This window comes from Sinocyclocheilus anshuiensis, unplaced genomic scaffold (genome assembly GCF_001515605.1).
Source record: "Sinocyclocheilus anshuiensis isolate Anshui unplaced genomic scaffold, SAMN03320099.WGS_v1.1 scaffold1462, whole genome shotgun sequence".
Taxonomy (NCBI): Eukaryota; Metazoa; Chordata; class Actinopteri; order Cypriniformes; family Cyprinidae; genus Sinocyclocheilus; species Sinocyclocheilus anshuiensis.
In genome coordinates, this window is record NW_015558644.1 from 552,995 (window position 1) to 571,766 (window position 18,772).

At 38.1% G+C, this 18,772-nt stretch overlaps 1 protein-coding gene across 2 annotated transcripts in view; it reads right to left on the reverse strand.

Moving 5' to 3' along the window:
- Positions 1-18,772, reverse strand: part of LOC107680923 (ATP-binding cassette sub-family A member 1-like) — a 37,416-nt gene that overhangs the window by 2,317 nt on the left and 16,327 nt on the right. For both annotated transcript variants that reach the window (XM_016477015.1, XM_016477017.1), the window contains 38 exons: positions 18,584-18,673; positions 15,557-15,797; positions 14,813-14,952; positions 14,612-14,728; positions 14,289-14,483; positions 13,492-13,697; positions 13,222-13,398; positions 12,355-12,577; positions 11,086-11,307; positions 9,860-10,175; positions 9,452-9,626; positions 9,109-9,240; positions 8,840-8,979; positions 8,622-8,759; positions 8,314-8,534; positions 8,164-8,239; positions 7,801-8,039; positions 7,637-7,688; positions 7,416-7,535; positions 7,156-7,304; positions 6,712-6,836; positions 6,523-6,621; positions 6,145-6,429; positions 5,924-6,062; positions 5,758-5,838; positions 5,501-5,670; positions 5,228-5,405; positions 5,009-5,124; positions 3,950-4,094; positions 3,714-3,837; positions 3,417-3,546; positions 3,185-3,305; positions 3,017-3,079; positions 2,807-2,913; positions 2,488-2,629; positions 1,095-1,229; positions 586-689; positions 219-311 (listed from right to left, as the gene is read on the reverse strand). In XM_016477015.1, the coding sequence (XP_016332501.1) occupies positions 219-311; positions 586-689; positions 1,095-1,229; positions 2,488-2,629; positions 2,807-2,913; positions 3,017-3,079; positions 3,185-3,305; positions 3,417-3,546; positions 3,714-3,837; positions 3,950-4,094; positions 5,009-5,124; positions 5,228-5,405; positions 5,501-5,670; positions 5,758-5,838; positions 5,924-6,062; positions 6,145-6,429; positions 6,523-6,621; positions 6,712-6,836; positions 7,156-7,304; positions 7,416-7,535; positions 7,637-7,688; positions 7,801-8,039; positions 8,164-8,239; positions 8,314-8,534; positions 8,622-8,759; positions 8,840-8,979; positions 9,109-9,240; positions 9,452-9,626; positions 9,860-10,175; positions 11,086-11,307; positions 12,355-12,577; positions 13,222-13,398; positions 13,492-13,697; positions 14,289-14,483; positions 14,612-14,728; positions 14,813-14,952; positions 15,557-15,797; positions 18,584-18,673 (5,726 nt within the window). The remainder of the gene's footprint in view (positions 1-218; positions 312-585; positions 690-1,094; positions 1,230-2,487; positions 2,630-2,806; positions 2,914-3,016; positions 3,080-3,184; positions 3,306-3,416; positions 3,547-3,713; positions 3,838-3,949; positions 4,095-5,008; positions 5,125-5,227; positions 5,406-5,500; positions 5,671-5,757; positions 5,839-5,923; positions 6,063-6,144; positions 6,430-6,522; positions 6,622-6,711; positions 6,837-7,155; positions 7,305-7,415; positions 7,536-7,636; positions 7,689-7,800; positions 8,040-8,163; positions 8,240-8,313; positions 8,535-8,621; positions 8,760-8,839; positions 8,980-9,108; positions 9,241-9,451; positions 9,627-9,859; positions 10,176-11,085; positions 11,308-12,354; positions 12,578-13,221; positions 13,399-13,491; positions 13,698-14,288; positions 14,484-14,611; positions 14,729-14,812; positions 14,953-15,556; positions 15,798-18,583; positions 18,674-18,772) is intronic.

Consider the following 18,772-nt stretch of genomic DNA (forward strand, 5'->3'; position numbering starts at 1 on the left):
TGGATCCAACCACGCCCCCTGGATCTTGTGTTCTGCAGTGAGGACCATCTCAAATAAGTTGGAATAATGTGAACTGACAGCTTCAACAAAGCAGAGATGATCAATTAACAACCTCATATCTCACGGTAGGTCTGTCTATCCAATTCCCGAATGGAGAAAATGAAAGGGATTCTTACTTCCGAAACTCGGCTGCTACACTCTATCATTCATGATCGTACCTGTTCTTCAGGTGTTGGACGCTACCCAGACAGCGGAACCTGCCGTTCACCATGATGGCCATCCTGGTGCACAGCGCTTCACATTCTTCCATGCTAAGAGTGAACAGAACGTAGGTTAGTATGGAAGAAAACAGATGAAATACTGCCCCCTAGTGATAGATGGTAGAAGTCTAAACTCTGCAAAAATCTAAGATAAAAAACTAAGACATGAAAATTTTAGAGGAAAACAATACTATCATCAATGCTGTCAGCGCTGCTGTTTAGCAATAGCTCACTTAATGTGCTTATCTATAACATTAGCTGACTGTTAGTGTTTAGTTTAAGTGCATAAACTGTAATTGTATTAGGACAAGTCTGGTCAATGTACCTATGTGAGGTAAGTAGGACAGAGCGTCCCTCTTTGATGACACTGTGGATGCAGTTCCACAGTGCTCGTCGTGCTTTGGGGTCCATTCCAGTGGTGGGCTCGTCCTGTAACCAAAAGCACAGCAAAACTCAGTTTCGGCCATAGGAAACACACATTGAACAGCAACATCGGCGGGAAGAACACCATCTCTTCCTCACACGTGCATTGCACACTCAAGTGAACCGAAACAGGCTTGCTGAATCTTGAGCGTTCTTATGTGATCTTTGTGTGATCAACCCACTATGAGGCCTCTCTGAAGGCGAAGGCTAAGGAGTTCAGGGTAATTTAGCTCTAGGGGTTTATACAACGAGAGCGGGAAACCCAGCTGAGAGAATAATCAAACAGTGGTCATATGATCCAGACTTATGTTGTTTTTGTTGATTAGTTTGCAGACATTCACCCTAGGAAGCATAAGACTTTGAGCCAGTTGTGTAAGTGTCTTTGTGTGTACATGTGTGTGTTGCACATACCAGGAAGACCACTGGTGGGGCTCCAATGAGTGAAATGGCGGTGGAGAGTTTGCGCATGTTGCCACCGCTGTAGCTTCCTGCTTTCTTGTCCACGTACTTTACGAGGCCCAGTTTACGGATTCCCCACTCTGCCACCTGCCCAAGGTACAACACATCAGTAAAACTAACAACACTTCCTATTAGGGTTAATCTCACAAAACATTTCCAGGTCACATTTACCTCAAAATCAAAAGAAAAATTCTATTCTATACTATTCCATTATAAAAAACAAAAATGTCTGTTTTACATTATCCCTCAAATTGTCATTACCATTATTTTTTAAATTTCATTGTTTTCTTAAAGGGGTGGTTGATTGCGATTTCACTTTTTTAATCGTTAGTTAGTGTGTAATGTTGCTGTTTGAGCATAAACAATATCTGCAAAGTTACGGCGCTGCAAATGGAGTTCTATGCAAACGGGTCTTTTAAAATTCTGGTAGTTTAATGCCTGCAAAAACGGCTCGTAGGGACTACAACGAGCTACTTCCCGGGTTCGTTGCATCACAAACCCAGAAATGTACATAAACCCCGCCCCTGGGAACATGCAACGAAGGGGGCGGGGCCATGTTCCAGACAAAGTGCAGTAGGCGGTTAACGAATCACAACACACTGGGCCGGCAAACCAATCTGAGCCCATTGCATATTTCTGAGGGAGTGATATCATAGAAACAGGAAGTCAACCGGCCGTTCAAATGACAATGGAAACAGTGGCTTACAATAAAGGTAAAATATATGAAAAATAAGGCGTTTTTTTTTTTTTTTGAAATGAAGCATGAAGACATGTTACACTGCACCCCATAAACACAATCAAACCAAGAAAAAAAGCAGTCAACCACCCCTTTAATGATGATTTGTCATTACTATAATACATGACCTTTTTCCCTTTTTCATATTTTTTTGTGTATTTTTTAAGTTTAAATCAATCAATGGGAAAATGTGCTTAATGGTCAAAATACAAAAAAAATCAGTTTTTTTTTGTAATTAATTTTATTGTCAGTGGAGATTGTTATTACTGAAATACAGTATTTTTTATATTTTTGTACAATGATCAGCATACACTAAAGCCTGTATAAATACTTTTATTTTTATTTATTTTTTGCATTTTGGTAATGAACATTATGGCAGCCCAAGCACTTATTTGGGATGTCAAATGTGAAAAATAAGTCTCATTTCATTATTTAAACGTATAATTTCATTATAAAAATATGTAAATATGTAAAATATGACATGGGAGTGTGATTCACCCTAAGGGTCACATAACATGAAATTATATATATATATATATATATATATATATATAAAAAAAGAGTAAATCATTATTTAAGTACTGGTGTTAGTTTATATGCTCTGCTCACCTCACAAACTTCCTTTTCAGGTACACCACGCAGGATGGCGTAGAATTCCAGGTGTTCCCGTCCTGTCAGCAGATCATTGATGGCATCAAACTGAGGGCAGTAGCCCATGTTCTGATGTACTTCATCTATTTCTCTGAGTATACTGGAAAAACGAAGGAGCAGCGTCATCAAAAAATGCATCCACAGAATTTTAAGATGAACCTATGACTTAAAAACACACACACACACACATACCAACATATATATAGACTAAGCTGTAGTAAGGAAGTAGCATCATATATGCTACTTATAATAACTAGTTGTATTTTACTGCCTGTACCTTTTCCCAGCCAAGAATGCTTCTCCTTTGGTGACCACACAGTCTCCGGTCAGCATTTTAAAAGTACTGGTCTTTCCGGCTCCGTTGACACCAAGCAGACCGAAGCACTGAAAGAAGAAGGAAACACGTCAGTTTGTGGTCTTACAGTAGACGAGAAGAAGAGTGATTTATTCAAATGAGGCTGATCATGAGGCAGCTGTCATGAATTACCTCTCCTGGAGGAATGCCAACACATAGACGATCAACAGCGGGCTTCTGTTTCCGCTTGTACACCTGTAATAGAAAAGGATGACAGATTGATGAGGGCAACATTTATTTGACTAAATTTGAAATACTAATGTTGATGTCTGTGTTCATCAGCTGAGGATTTCTGCTGACCTTAGTGAGTTGTCGGAGTTCAAGAATGTCTCCCTGTCCAGCTCCACTCATGATTCTCTGCCTCTCTCTGGCCACATCCTCATCCTCCTCTCCAATCGGACTCAACTTGGCACTTAAAGACCTGCAGGAAATGATCAAACCATATTAGATCTTCTAAATCTTCTAATCCATAATTTCATTAGCAATTCATATAAATGTAATTTGTTTTAGAATATCTTGTGATGTTGCTTACTTGGGTCCAAAGAAGAAACGGTACTGGATAAGGACTGTGATGATGAAGAAAACCACTCCTTCCACAGCCATAGCAAAAAGATTCTTGCCCACCATGTCCCACTCCAATGGAGAACGGAAACTGTTCTCACCTAATGCAAGGTAAGCATTCAGCATAGGTAATATTTACCCTTGCAGTAGTTACAGTTAATACAGTAGACACAGATCAAGTTTATGAGGTCAAACTCTGGAATTCATTGCTCTTATATTGGTAATCTGTCAAAAAATGAAAATTTAAAGTGGAGCTAGCTAATCTTACCAAATCTCTCCAGAGCGTCAGCCATGGCCTGATTCTTCACCATGTCGATGAGACCTCGACCCAGGCAAAAATGTGGAAAGATGAGCAAAACGTTCTTCAGGATGTCATTAATGCCACCAGTCTCCTGCAGAAGGGATTGAAGACATTAGAAATCATTATATGTGCTTGTAAATTACTGCTAAGAATAGCAAATAGCAAGATGGCATTAGGATGAAACCAAAAAAGTAATTTCTTACATTATTTCCAAATAACTCCATGACAAAAGTGGACACGCTGCCATTGATCCCAATGAGGATGTTGACGCTAGTGAGAACCACGTAAGCAGTGCTGGGGATTTTGAAGAGGAATGAAGCCGGGTACATAAGAGGAGTGATGGACCATCTGAAGAGAGACAAGAATAAGTATTTATTACCAGGGAAAAGGTTATGTGCAAATTGGCAGTGTATTGAGGCCCCATGTCGGGCCCCAAGCATATCTAGGTATCACAATATCATAGAGACATGAGGGAGAGCTCTTTTCGATAGGGAAGATTCCCAGATTGTGTGCTTTGTAAAGTATAATGTATAATCCCATACAGGGCCCCAAAGGGGTCTTTCCATATCTGCGGAATTTATACATACAGTAGATGTGGGTGTGCTCTTTCACTAAAGGAAATATATAGAGGCCCCATGTGGGACCCCCAGCCATGTCTAGGGATCAGACTATCTAAGAGAGATATTTTGCAAAGACAAGCACCACTCACATCATTTTTAGAAAATATTTCTAAACATACTATATATATGTTCTAGATTTATTTGATATGTGATTTATAACAAGTTTTTTTTTCTATTAAATTTCTTTCCCATTATCTTCAGAAAATGTACCTGTATGCACTTTATAATTAATTTTTTTCTTATGTTTATTCTATTTCACATCTTAATCAGAAAATGTATGTTATATTCCATTTCTTTCACAATTTATTCAGAAAATATACCCAAACATAATTTATAATGTGATGTTTCTATTTTTATTCTATTTAAAGTTTTCTTCAAAAATGTCCCTAAACATACTTTATAATCTGTTTTTCTCCTATATTTATTATATTTCTATTTGAAATTTTCTTTAAAAAATGTCCCCAAACATAGTTTATAATCTGGGGTTTTCCCCCCCATTTTATTATTTCTTTTATAAATATAGTTCATAACCTGTTTTTTCTGTTTCTATTTATGGAATATATTGTCAGTACCTACATAAATTATCGCCATATTGAGCTGGTATTTTTGATATAAGTGAATGTCTTGATCTGTCTTTTTTACCCATAAAGAAGCAGTAGAAGGGCAAGAACAGGCAGGTTGGTGGCGGAGACGTAGGCTTTTTGTTGAAAGCACACAAAGATCATGATCACCAGAGTAGCAGGGACGACATAATTGCACTGTACCAGAAAATAGACAGAAATGTGCATTAGAAATTTTGGGTCAGCAGCCAAGTAGGTGAGTGGTGCATTATGAGATTTGAAAGCAAAACCAGACACTCACCATATCCCAGAGAAAGTTGGCCAGCCAGTAGAGGAATGGCTGAACTCCACTGATAAACTGCATGTGCTTGGCCTTATTCACTCGCTCCTGAATGAGGAAGACAACGAAGCTGGCAGGGACAAAGGACATGGCGAAGATCACACAGATGGAAACCAGCACATCCACTGAGGTAGTCATTCTGAAATGCCAAAATCAGGGTTCAGAGATTAGAAAAACATGACCAATGCACTTAACGTTATTTACATTTCATTTAATCAATGTTTCAATGCTTACAGGGCCACTTGAGAAAGCTGTTCCTTGGTCAGATTGAGTGGATGGTTGAACGTAGTGATGCCAAACTGACGGGCGTCTTTGCCAGGCGGCAAGCTGGCACGCAAGATACCATTGTTCATTACATTGAGGAAAGCTCCAATACCGTGCCAGCCCTTGTTATTGAACCATATCTGAAAACAAATTGCCAATAAAAATCATTCCACGTAGACTTATTTAAAATATAAAATAGAAATGGCAGTCATCCAATTGTCACTCACCTTGACATTATTCTTAGTGTCCAGCCCATTGATGAAGGCAGACAGGCTTTTCAAGAAACGGTCGGCCGCTGATCCTGAGTCCTAAAAGAGTAGGATAAGAAACACTTCATGCACTATTCCTGAGAGCTATTTGATTCATTTCCTAAGACTCAATGTTTTGGCTTACCTTCCCCAGTTGGAAGATTTCCCTGACTCTAGAGATGGCATCATCAATCTCCTCAGCAGGAGGAAGTAACTGAGTGCTTCTAGCACCCAATGAAAATCCTCCATATCTGAATTCGTTCACCCATATCTTGTTCTTTAAGCTATGAAAGAAACAATCCGTTAATGTGTTGAATGATGCTGCTGAACTATTTCTGTTCATTTGGATAGACAATCAGGCCAAACCTTTTCCCAATGATCTGTGCGTAGGTCTTCACTAGATAGTCTGAGATGTTTCGTCCCGTCAGGTTCTGGAGGGTCTCAGTCTCACTGATCTTAATCTGAGGAGGTGGCAGTCCACCTGCACCAGCAGGGCATTCTGGGAGCATCTTCTTTTTACCATTACAGCTGCACTCGCAAGCAGGCGATGGGTTGTCCATGGTCCAGTTTGTTGATGTGAAAATGTCCATCACACTTTCTGCCACTTCTGGAGTAGACCATTCCTCATCGCCCATTGTACAGGGAGCATCACTGAAACCATGGGAGAAGACAAGCTTAGTTTTTTCCTGAATTAAAAATAATAGCAGTTACAAAAAAATGTTTCATATACTGTAAGTTACTTACGGAATTGGTTCTCCTTCCATGCATCGCGTTCCAAAGCTAGGATCATCTAACAAAGCGTTGAGTAATTTTTGTGTGCTTATATCATGTGGAGCATCATCACTGTGACAAAGAAAGACCATATTTAATCTAAATGGTTCCATGCAAGCTTTTTAAATTTATGTTGAGTAGCGCATGTTGTCCTTATCATACCTGATGAAAGTAAACTGTTCTTCATACATCCAGGGATTAAGAGCCAGGCTGGGATATTTTCCGAATGGTGGCACAATAAGACTGAACACCAGAGCGATGCATACAAACACAGCGGGAAGAACAATCTGCAAAGAGAATCAAAGTGAGTTGATCAAAACTGAACTGTACTGACATGGGCTGCGTTTCCCAAAAGTAGCATGAGCCTAACTAGATTTTAGAAACCACTGGCATCAGTAGTCTTTACAATCTACTTAGGTTTACAATGCTTTGGGGAATCATAGAAATCATTGGCACCAATAGTGCATCCAATCTACTTAGGCTTACGTTGTTTTTGGGAATCGTAGAAACAATTGGCACTAACAGTTTCTATGATCTACTTACGATGATTTTGGTAAACCCAGCCTAGGTTTAGTTTTTTTTATTGACTATATTTCTCATTCCTACCTGTGCGAAGAAGCCTTTCCTTGAGCGGCGAGCATAAAGCAATCTCTTCCACAACAAAGCCACAAACTGTTGCCTCTTCAAACTCCAGCCTTTCACCTGAAATGATCCTTTCCCATTGGAAACGCTCAAATAGTCGGTCTCTTTCGATTCTGGCGATCAAATATATCAACGACACATTTAAACCCAAACAAATTAAGAAGATATTTGGCTGACTCTACTGTAATGATACAGTATAGATGTTTTAGGGCTTTAAGGTCTACCTGGATCACCATCAGAGTCGTTGCAGTCAAAGTTATCATCTTCAGTCAGGGGTTTGAGGCAGCTCTGGTGGTCAGCACCAAATGAGTGTTGTCTATGTCTGCGCACTGGCAGAGTTCCATCTAACAAAATTCATAATACAAGATGAGATCTTTAAGGGATTTTTTGTCTTTTAATTGCTTATTCCATTTACTAGACAGCTAATAGTGAGGTACAAATTTACCTGAGATAATTTCTGTGTCAACTCCACTGTCCTCTGCCACTTTAAGGAAAATCTATGAAGACAAACAAGAAATATCATTAGTAACTTGCACATGTTGTCAAAAATCACAGCTAGCATCCTAAAGCTTTTCTTGACAGATAAAAACCAAGACAAGCTACACGTACCTCTTCAAGTGTAGTATCTGAGACACCATAGCTTGAAATGCAAAGGTCAGCGAGGCGATCATCCATATCATGGAAGAGCTCAACGAATGCACCATCTTTGGCAGACTCGTATGGCAACACATATGTGATCTCATGACCAAGGTCTTCCACCATGCGGGCAGCGGGAACATGCTTCAGGATTAGACTGGAGATGAGGGCCACATCAACAGGAACAACAGGAGATTCGGGCCATGTAGTTCCTACAGAACATATTGAACAAAGTGAAAACTTTAGTGATTCAGACACATTATAAGATTCAGTTATAATGTGATGAACTGAAAAGTTATCCATCATTTTAAAGTTTGAGGTCTTGTGGTGTTTTACCAATCGCTGTGGCGGCTTCGCTCTCTTGGTCACTACCTAGACCAGCATCCGAACTGCTCTCAGATGCATTGTCATCCTAGAAAACCAATGAAACAACAGTGTTTAGCATGTTAGCTTAACAACTAATCAATGTTTTCTTAGTGTGCTTACTTTCTTAACAAAGGACACAGTGCTGCTCGAGTTCCTGCAAGAACTGAGAGAAGGCTCAGTGTTTTTCTTCACCAAGGTAAGATAGTATCCAGTTCCCAGTTGAGTCTTAAGAAAGAGCGAAGAGCCCACACAACAAAGCTTTCCATGGGAGATGATAGCAATACGATCGCCCAGAATATCCGCTTCATCCATATGATGGGTGGAAAGAATGATAGTCCGACCTAAAAAATACCAAAAGTCCTCAATGATTCAATAAGATCTGATGGCATTTTCTTTGTTTTTAAATACAAAACGAATGGGGTAGTTACCTGCACGATACTTCAGAAGAAGGTCCCAGATGCCTCTTCGAGCGTATGGGTCCACACCAGCAGTGGGCTCGTCCAGAATAACAACCTTTGACCCTCCAACAAAAGCAAGGGCTACCGAGAGTTTCCTCTGCATACCACCTAAGGAGCACAAAAGTGTAAGTTTGCAACAAATCAAACAACTAACAAATCAAAATTTCAGAGGTCATAATGCTACACACCGGACAGTTGGCTGGTCCTGGATTTGCGTTTGTGTGGAAGGCCGGTATCAGTCAGAATCTGCTCCGTCTCAGCCTTCACTTCCTCCTCAGACAGACCCTTCAGACGGGCGTAGAACCAGATGTGCTCTTCTACTGTCAACCTGAAATACACCAGGCCAAGCAAAAGGTGGATTAGCATCCACAGAACTGATTTATACAACCTTAACATCAACTAATATGTGACTTGTTTTCGCATCATTTTTCTTGCAAGGTCTGATTAAAGCACTTACATGCTGAAGAGGACGTTGTGTTGTGGACACACTCCGAGGCTCTGTCTGATCGAACTGAGCTCTGAGCGAATATCTTTGCCCATTATATATGCAGTGCCAGAGGTGGGAGGGAAAAGGCCAGTTAGGATAGACCTAAAACATTGAAGGCAAATTGGAGGGTTAGATATTGTAACCAAAAAGAAAGAAAGAAAAAAAACAAACAAAGTCCAAGCAGCCATTACTGCAATCCATATGATCCTTCAGAAATCATTCTAATATGCTGATTTGAAACAGTTATACATTATTCATTTTTATTAGATTTTATTTATTTATTTTATGAATAAAAAGTGAAATGTGAACTTACATGGTGGTGGTTTTTCCAGCTCCATTGTGACCTAGGAAAGAAGTTATTTGCCCCTCATAGAAGCCAAGTGTCAACCCATCGACTGCTAGCTTTTTGCCATGACGGTAGACCTTCACAAGATTCTTAATGTAAACTCCCAATTCAAGGTGAGTGGGTTCCTCTTCAATGCAGACATCTTTAAAAAACAACACAAACACAATTAATCAATTGTTTTTTAAGATTATATCTAATGATCAAATTCAAAACTCAAAACAGTCCACTGGCACATGCCACTGAAAGCCAGATATGTCACTAAACATAGCTGCATGTGCCAGTGGCTTCTTAATATGAACCGCCTCTCCAAAAAGTATAGTTTTTAACATGAAAATAATCATCAGGCGTATCCCTTATAAAAAAAACCTTTCTTACCCCCAGCATTGCCCTTCTTTCCATGAACTGCAGTATTGTTTGTGTTGCTCTCTCCAAACCAGTAGGATTTAGTGAAAGGGAAGTACCATGGCCTGGGAATGCCATACTGCCCTGGGAACACGGCCTCAATGTACCAGGTCATGACCCCATACAGGAAGGCATCAAAGTACATGAGGATGAGGCAGGTGGTGAGGTTGTAGTTGTCTTCTTCCATGGGGCTAGAGAAGAGGTTATTCCATTGGATGCCTACACCTTGCTCCTCAAACAGGGCAAAATACTCACAGCCAAATCCAAATGCCACTGGAGACAGTAAGCTCTGTGGACACAACCAAATTAGATGTAAATTGTGTTGTTTTGTCCACCCTGTAGTACACATATAATGTTAGTCAAGGTTTCTTGATCCAAAAAGAAGTAATTTGAGGGGGACTTAATTCAAAAGGCAAAATTATTATTTTTTTACTCAGTTAAAGCATCAACTCACTTAATTTTGATAAATTTCTCAGAAAACAGATTTAATATCTTACATGATTTTGGTTCTAAAGTAAATTGTCAATAAAGAATGTTTAGATATTTTTACTGGAAAACAAGATAAAAAACATTGAGTTAAAAAAAAAGAGTAAAAAATTAGACTGGTATGATTTCAGTCAGATTAAATCATTTATATGACCTTAAAAAAAAAATATATATATATTGTTTTAGTGTACCTCAAATAGTTCAAATTGCTTTCAAAGTGAATATAAATGTACTGACTGAGATTACCTTTGTGCCCATGAGCTGGACACTTAATCTCAGGTTGTTCCAGCAGGACCTGAAGTTCATGCGATAATTCTACTTTAAGTCACTTTAATGACATGTAACTAGGTAACTGCGCAGGATCAATCCACCTTGAAAGACCCTAGGGTTAAGTGCCTTGGTCAATGTAATCTCACCAGCATTTAACTAGTTTAAACAGGAATACCCCAGTGAAGATTCCTTGTAATCTAGTGTCAGGAACCAAACCCTACAATGGGTTTAAAGTGCCATTTTACAGTTAAGATATTCTCATCGCACCTGTAGGTCATTTTAGATAAGGAGAGCAGTATAAATTAGTTTCCTTATGCAATATACTGTATGACAACCTAATGGATTTGGCCAACAACCGATGACGCTGCACACAAACACAAACACATTTGCACTTTGTAACTGATATTTTTTAACAAATTTTTTGCAGATGGTCATAAACTTACAGCGATGACTTTGGCAGTGAAGCCCACGTAGTCTTGCCAAGCCACACAGAGCACATAAGGCAGGTAGAGGGTGAAGTAGATAATGCCCCCGCAAGCTGCTGCCAGGTTGGCACGTGCGAACGCCGTACTGATCAGAAAACACTGCATGATGGTTACCACGGCGAATGACCCGAGGAAGAGGAAGACTACGCCAGGGTCACTATAGGGCAGGAGATTACCCATCTGGAAAGGTAAAAGAATTCAGGGTTATTAGCTCTGTTTTGCTTCTATTAATGACGATTTCTTAAAGAATGCCACATAATGAATAATATTCCTTATTACAATTAATCATAATAATCAGGGTTACTACAGGGTATATTTTATATATACAACTAAAACTAACAGAAATAAAAATTAATAAAAAGTAGTTTGTTTTACACACACACACACACACACACACACAAACACACACACACACACACAAACACACACACACACACACACACACATATATATATATATATATATATATATATATGTAAAACAAAAACTGCAAAAACAACAAAATTACTGAAACTTAAAAATGAAAATATTAATATTAATAAAATATTCAAAATGTTATTAAAAACTATAATAATATCTCAAATATACTAAAATAACATTGATAATAATAAAAATAATTAGTGTTACAGTACATAAGTATTATTAATTAATTAATTTAATATTATAGTATTTATTAATATTTTGAATTAATGCTTTAACTTTTATATATTCAATTTTTAATTTTTATTTTAGTTTGTAATCATTTTATGTGCTTTTGTCATAATTTGTCATATATGTTATTATTTTCATATTTTATTTATTTTCATATTTCAATTTAGCTTTAATGTATTTTTTATTTCAGTTTTAGTAATTTTGGTACATCAACTTATTTTATATCAGTTAGTTGCCAAGGCAAAATTTTTAATTTTTTTATCTGTTTTTTTTTTTTTGTAATAGTTTTACTACTACTACTTATCATAACAACAACAACAATAATAATAATAAGTGGTACAATAAAAAAAACAAATATTCAGATCAAATAACACTAAGGGATGATGGAATAATGGCCATAAAGTCACTTAGCACTCCTAACATAAAAAATCCTAAAACAGGAAAAAAGTCAAAATTGCAATACAGTATAAATAATTTGTAATAATTGTAATTGATTACTAAATGTTTTTTGTAATGGAAAAAGTGTGCTCCCTAGAAAACAACCTGTCTTAAGATCTGCTGATGTCTTTTTAGTACCTTGAGTAGAAGAACCAGCAGGCCTGCGCTGATGAGAAGAGGGATGAGGCTGCTAATGAACCAGCTGAACCACAGGATTCCATTGTCCAATCCCATAATCCTCATGGTCTCCTTGAGCCGGGCCTCCTTCTCATAGACGACGCCTTTGATGATGATTGCCACCGAGTACATCCAGGCCAGAGTCATGAAAAGTGGCATGGAACGGCTCATAATGCGAAGGAAACTACAGGAAAAGAGGGGAATTTTTAATAACTGTTCCTACTGTTACAGAACATACTGAAAGACTAGCATAAAGCAATCTGGACAAGCATGCAGTGTATTTTTTTTTTCTGTTTAAAAACATTCCCTTCATAATTTGTCATCTCTGTTATTCGATTAGTTCTGTCAGGACCACTATCGTCAAAGATGATTGACAATTAGCATACAGTTTGGATTGGCGGTATGGTTCTGTTCTGGGCAAGAACTCCCTGCGCCTCCATGCAGCCTAGCATGGACGAGAGCAGGGAGAGCTGCAATAACCCCCCAGGGTAAACAGAACAGAACTAACATAAATGTATTGCAGATATTGTTAAAGTTCAATAATTTTATGTACACATTTTAGAATTAGTCTGATTCAAGGAGAATCAGAAGGCTGAATCCCGACTGACAGAGGAGGAGTTGGGGATGGAGGAGGGTAATTAGCTATTGAGCAATGCGAAAACTGCTGATAATACTGAGGGACCTTATATATGAATGCTTAGATAGGTGTCGTATTCCCATAGGTAGATGGGGATCAGCTGAGAGTCAGCTGATGCGAGCTTGACTAACGTGACCTGCCAGAACTAACACTACGCTTGATGTTTATTTGCAGTGCTGTGGAATGCTTACATATCATCTACGTAACATGGATAAGGCATCTGTTGGATGTAAACACCAGTCTTCTCTTTGGTCCCAGTAACTGCTCTGATGATGCTGTGTTCAACTACATCCTGAAGGTAAGTAAATCCTCCCCAAATATACCGCAAATCCTCAAACGGATCAGCCCTGGGACCAGGATCCCAATACCTGCCAACAAAAAAACACAATAAGCATGTGATTTCACAGCATACTATCTAGTCTCCATCATTGGGCAGTTAAGAAAAGAAAACACTGACTTACCCATCTTTAATCTTGTTTGTGCGCTCCACATTGTCAATGTCCATGCGGATCTTGTAATTGACGTGTGGGGGAAGTTCAGAGCTGTTGGACTGCATTTCCAGAAACACAATTCCCGCCCAAAACTTTCTGTTATCCAGGAGACTTATGGACTCGTTCACCAGTTTCTCCTCTGTGCTCACAGGTTCAAGTTTATCCAGGTTTACACACTGTAAAAAACAACACCATTAAGTCACAATGTGTCTTTATTAGATAGTGAGTTTATTTTATTTGACTGTATTAGACTATAAACATGCTACAGTGTGTGATTTAATTAATAACTTTTATAACTGACCTAAAATAATCTATTTGACCTGTAATAGTCTTTAGTTTGGTCTTGTATTACTGTAAAAGGGAACTTTTGACCCATTCAAAATGACTGCGTGTTGTTTGTCTTCTCCAGTCATGTTATACATCTCTTTAATCTACATTCAAGTTGATTTTCACTTCCTTTTTATCTTTCACATCTCATTTTGGATTACTAACATACGTCATATTGTTGAATTAGACATATTCAAAACTCAAAATCCCACACAATTCATGGAACAGGACATCCAAACACGTTTTGCATGTGCCTTTCTCCCGACACACGTGAAATCCAGCTGGTTGTGACATGCATGTGCTATGGGAATCATGATTGGTTGTTGATGTGTTTTATGTGAAAGTATGTATGTGGGAGACAGATGGATTATGAGATGGAAAGGAAACGTGTAGGAGGAGAAAAGAAAGGAAAAGGTAGCATGAAAGAGAGGTGTTCTGACCTCCATGAAACGGGATATGCTCATAATGGACTGGTCCGTCTCATTGAAGACGTCCCGCCATGTAAATGCCATTCCATGGGGACGCGTGTCTTCGGAGTGCTTAGACAAGAAGCTTATAACATCCTCCATGCTCCACTGAGTCCCAGCCAACTGGACACTGAAAAAACTAGCAGTGGCATTGTTTCGAAGAAGCGTCTGAGTTTGGAAGAACAAAGAAATGGAAATTAAAATTAGCTTCAACATTGGTAATGTTGACTAGTTCCAGTTTTGCACTGCAACTTTCAGCCACATGGGAGCAGTAATGAGAGTAAGGCATATCATACCCGCATCAGATCCATTTCTTCACTGTTCTCCATGAAATTCCAAACCTTCGGTCTGGCTTCTTCCCACATTCCTCCTAAATCTCGTAGAATTCCGAGCTCCTGAAATGTCTTGTTGACCTGGGAAAGAACAAGGGTGTTAATCAACAAATCATTGAAAGTACCATGCACATATTTGTGTTTTTTTTTTTTTTGGAAGGTTACCTCATGAATGATCTTCTGTGTTGCAGGGCTGTGTGGTGTGTAGAGGATCTTCCCCATCAGGAGAGGTTTCAATGCTCTCCAGATCATTCGAGAGATGGGACTGGCTTCCATGTTCTTCATCAAGTTGTTACAGTACGGAGCTAGAAGCACAATACATAAGACTATGCATTAAAGAACAATTTAGCATTCATTTAATGTCACATACTCTGCATCATACTGCATATCTATTATGCAGTATGCTAGAATCTTCTTTCAAGCGCAATGCATTTTGTTGAAAAAGCATGTTAATTTCTGTTGTAGATCAGGGCTGTTTTTGTTAACTAAAACTAAAACTATAAAAAAGTGTTTTAGTTAACTGAAATAAAGCCGCAATAAAATAACTTAATTTTTTTTTATTTTGTATTGATTTTTTTAAACATCAACCTGCCCTGGGACATAGAAAAGTATTTTATGATATATCAAGATTTATCAGAATTAAACTTAAACTTAAAAAAAAAAAATGTTGCCTTGAAAATTAACTGAAACTGAAGTATTACAATTACTAAAATTAAAAATGAAATATAAAATAAATTAAAGCTAAATAGAAATATTAATAAAATAAAAATATTAAAAAACTAATAAAAATGACAAAAGGACAAAACATGACTAAAAAAATTTAAATAAAAGCTAATTCTAAATATTAATAAAAACTATAATAGTATATAATAAAAAAAACGAAATAACACTGTTGTAGCTTTGACGTACTGGTGGTGTTGTCATAGACTGAAACCGGTTCGTCATCACTGTCGTTGTGGCTGCCGAACAGTGCCTGGAAGTTGCTGTCCTCGTACCAGTTGAGGGATTTGATCTTGAGGCCACCGCCTTCCGGATGTCCACACACGATTCGGGACACAGCCTGGTACATCAGACTCGGTGAGCCGGTGGCGTTTTCTGTCAGAAACAAGATTTCGTTTCGCAGGTCACTCCAGCTCCTCATACTGGCCAGCTGAAAGAAGGACAGACAATTGTAATTGGAGTCAAGAAGGCTGATTGATATGTAATCACATAACAAATTTACTTAAGAGGTTTCCATTAGTTTGTTAAACAGGCATGTCGGTTTTTAATACTAAACTGGTGTACGTCTTAAAACAATTAGTTGACCCAAAAAAGGTAAATTCTCTCATCATTTCTCACCCTCATGTAGATCCAAACTCATATGGTATTTTTTTTTCATTATTCATCATTCAGACTGTTTTTCTGAACTGAATCGAATGAGTCACAAATCCGTGGGATCTTTGGAATATAGTGCACACGTTTGGACTACTATCATGATACTTTTATGGTGCTTTTGTGTCCTTTCTGAAACATGAAAGCTCCAGTTTCTATTCATTCTAATTGAAAAGAAGCGAAACCAACATCTCCTTTTGTGTTTCACTGAAGAAAGAAAGAAAGTCATATGGGTTTGGAACAACATAAGGGTCAGTAAATAACAAGAATTTTAATTTTGGGAGAACTATCCCTTTAACAGTACATGACAGAGAAAATTGACAACTATTAGGAGAGATAATGTTAGAGTTTTATTATTCACTCCAGTGCAGGCTGTGTTTGCCTAATCCTTGACAGCTACTGTCATTGTCTAACTTATGATTACAAGTTTTACCCAACAATCCTGAATCCAGAGAGCCAATGCCCCAAGGGCCTGTCAAACCTAACACAACTCGCTTTAGACAAACAAACCCTCCCATGAAAAGCTGGTTCTGCTTTTTCAGCGCACAAAGGGTTTTGTAAAAAATAAAATAAAAGTCTATCATAAATGCATTTCTAAGCTGGGAGGTTTGATTTTCGAGGTTGGCTGACAGGAAAAGAAATGTTATTCTATGCTGGTCATGACATTTCACATTTAAACAAACGCAACTGCCCCGAAAAAACTTTTATTTTTATTATAAATCTTAAGAAAAAGTTTCAAGTGTGTCTCCATTTAATCTGACTGCTGTCTAAGAGAAACAACTGAAACATCTTATTAGTGATTTTTCTTTCCTACAGGTGCATTTTCAATCTCGAGTCAACTTGAATCTTTGGAGGTAAGAGAAATACAAACATGTTTTGCTAAGCACACTACTCTTGCTTTTACTGTAAAATACAGTATGTATACAGACAGAGTAAATGGTGCGTACAGTTAAACAAAAAATAGTAGGCAGTATGCAGTAAGCAGCAGGTTAGTATTTCGAAGATATCGACTAAGTAGAGAATTGCTTCTCCAGGTCATTCAGATGTGGATAAAACTAACTGTGCAGGATAAAACCATGAGAGCCTTATGGATCTGACTCAGCAAGCAAACAAGTCGCGTGCTGCTAATTTTGAGTAAAAGTTTCACAGAGAATGGAGGGCGGAGGGTGCAACAGATGTCCTACTGCAAAAACAAAGCACTCTCACAGAGGGGGAGAGAGCAAGAAATCAAGAAGGAATAAAGTGCCATATAAACATCACAAAGGGAGGGCAAGGGTAGGCGAACTTCATAGGCAAACTGCTTTTTTTTTCTTATTTCCAGAATAAATAGAACAAACTCATTCATTTCTAATATGCTGATTTGGTGCACAAGAAATAAGAAAAGTTTTTGCTGCTTAATGTTTTTGTGGAAATCATGATACACAACCATTCTAAATGCTGTGGCAAGTAAGCTTATTCAGCAATAACACATTAAATTGATCAAAAGTGACATTAAAGACATTTCTAATGGTACAAAATATTTCTATTTCAAATTAAAAAAAAAAGAAAATCTTTTTATCAAAGAATCTTAAAAAAAAAGTAGTAAGCAGCATCAGCACTGATAATAATGGGAAATGTTTCCTGAGCAGCAAATTAAGATATATAGCATATTAGATTGATTTCTGAAGGATCATGTGACACTGAAGACTGAAGTAATGATGCTGAAAATTCAGCTTTGCATCACAGGAATACATTACATTTTACAGGATATTAAAATAGAAAACATTTTTTTATATAATTGAACACCCTTAATTATTCCAAACTTTTAAACATTATTGTTCATAGCCTTAATAGTTCCATATCTCTTCTGTAATTTTGCTTTTCAAGTATTTATCTTATTTTAAGGTTGCCTAGATAATTTTTACCGGAAAACAAGACACAAATACTGATCAAGAAAATGTTTTTGCACTTCACCCAGTCTCATACCAACACATTGAAAGGTTACTGGAATTCACCATCCGTCTCAAACGTGAAAGTGAGCCAGCAAACTAGAGCAGTGGGTTGCTCCATTCACTTAGACTCGTAGCCAAAGATTTCCATCTCAGTTGAGAAGAAAACAGAGGGGCTTTTGTATGGACAAACAGGTCATGAACGCCCATCTCACTGCGTTAAGCAAACGTCTTTAGTGCGGTTTTTGGAAACTGACTGCTGAGTAGATTGTGTTACTCTCTCTCTGGATGCTTGTTCAGCTGTGCTTGGTTGTATATCTGTTCAGCTGGGAGCTGAAAAAACTTTCTCTTCCTCCCACTGTGCACTGCTACAGCTGGCAAATGAGACACTACCGAACCCATCGCCACATACAGGCCCAGTGCGACACCTTTACTGCTGCGTCACTCGCCATTAAATGTCACTTTCACTCTTATGGGATGATTTTAGAGCCTTACTGTGTGCAGTTTGTTTGAATTATGATAGACAACTCTCACATGTAGTTCTTTGACAGTTCACAGGACTGCTCAGGATTGTTCTACCTTGTCTGTAGTGATAAACTCATAGACTTCAATGGTAAGTGAATAATATGAGGTCTACCTCCACAGCCAGTGATCCCAGGCTCTCCAGAAGGTTGTCTGTGGCTTTGGCAACTAGACCGACATCAGTGGCATTAGTCCGTATCTCTGACTGTAAAAAGCAGAGAAAAGATTTCATTAAATGCACTTATTGAAAAAAAAAAGTAAGTAACTTAAAACAGAGAGAGAGAGAGAGAGAGAGAGAGAGAGA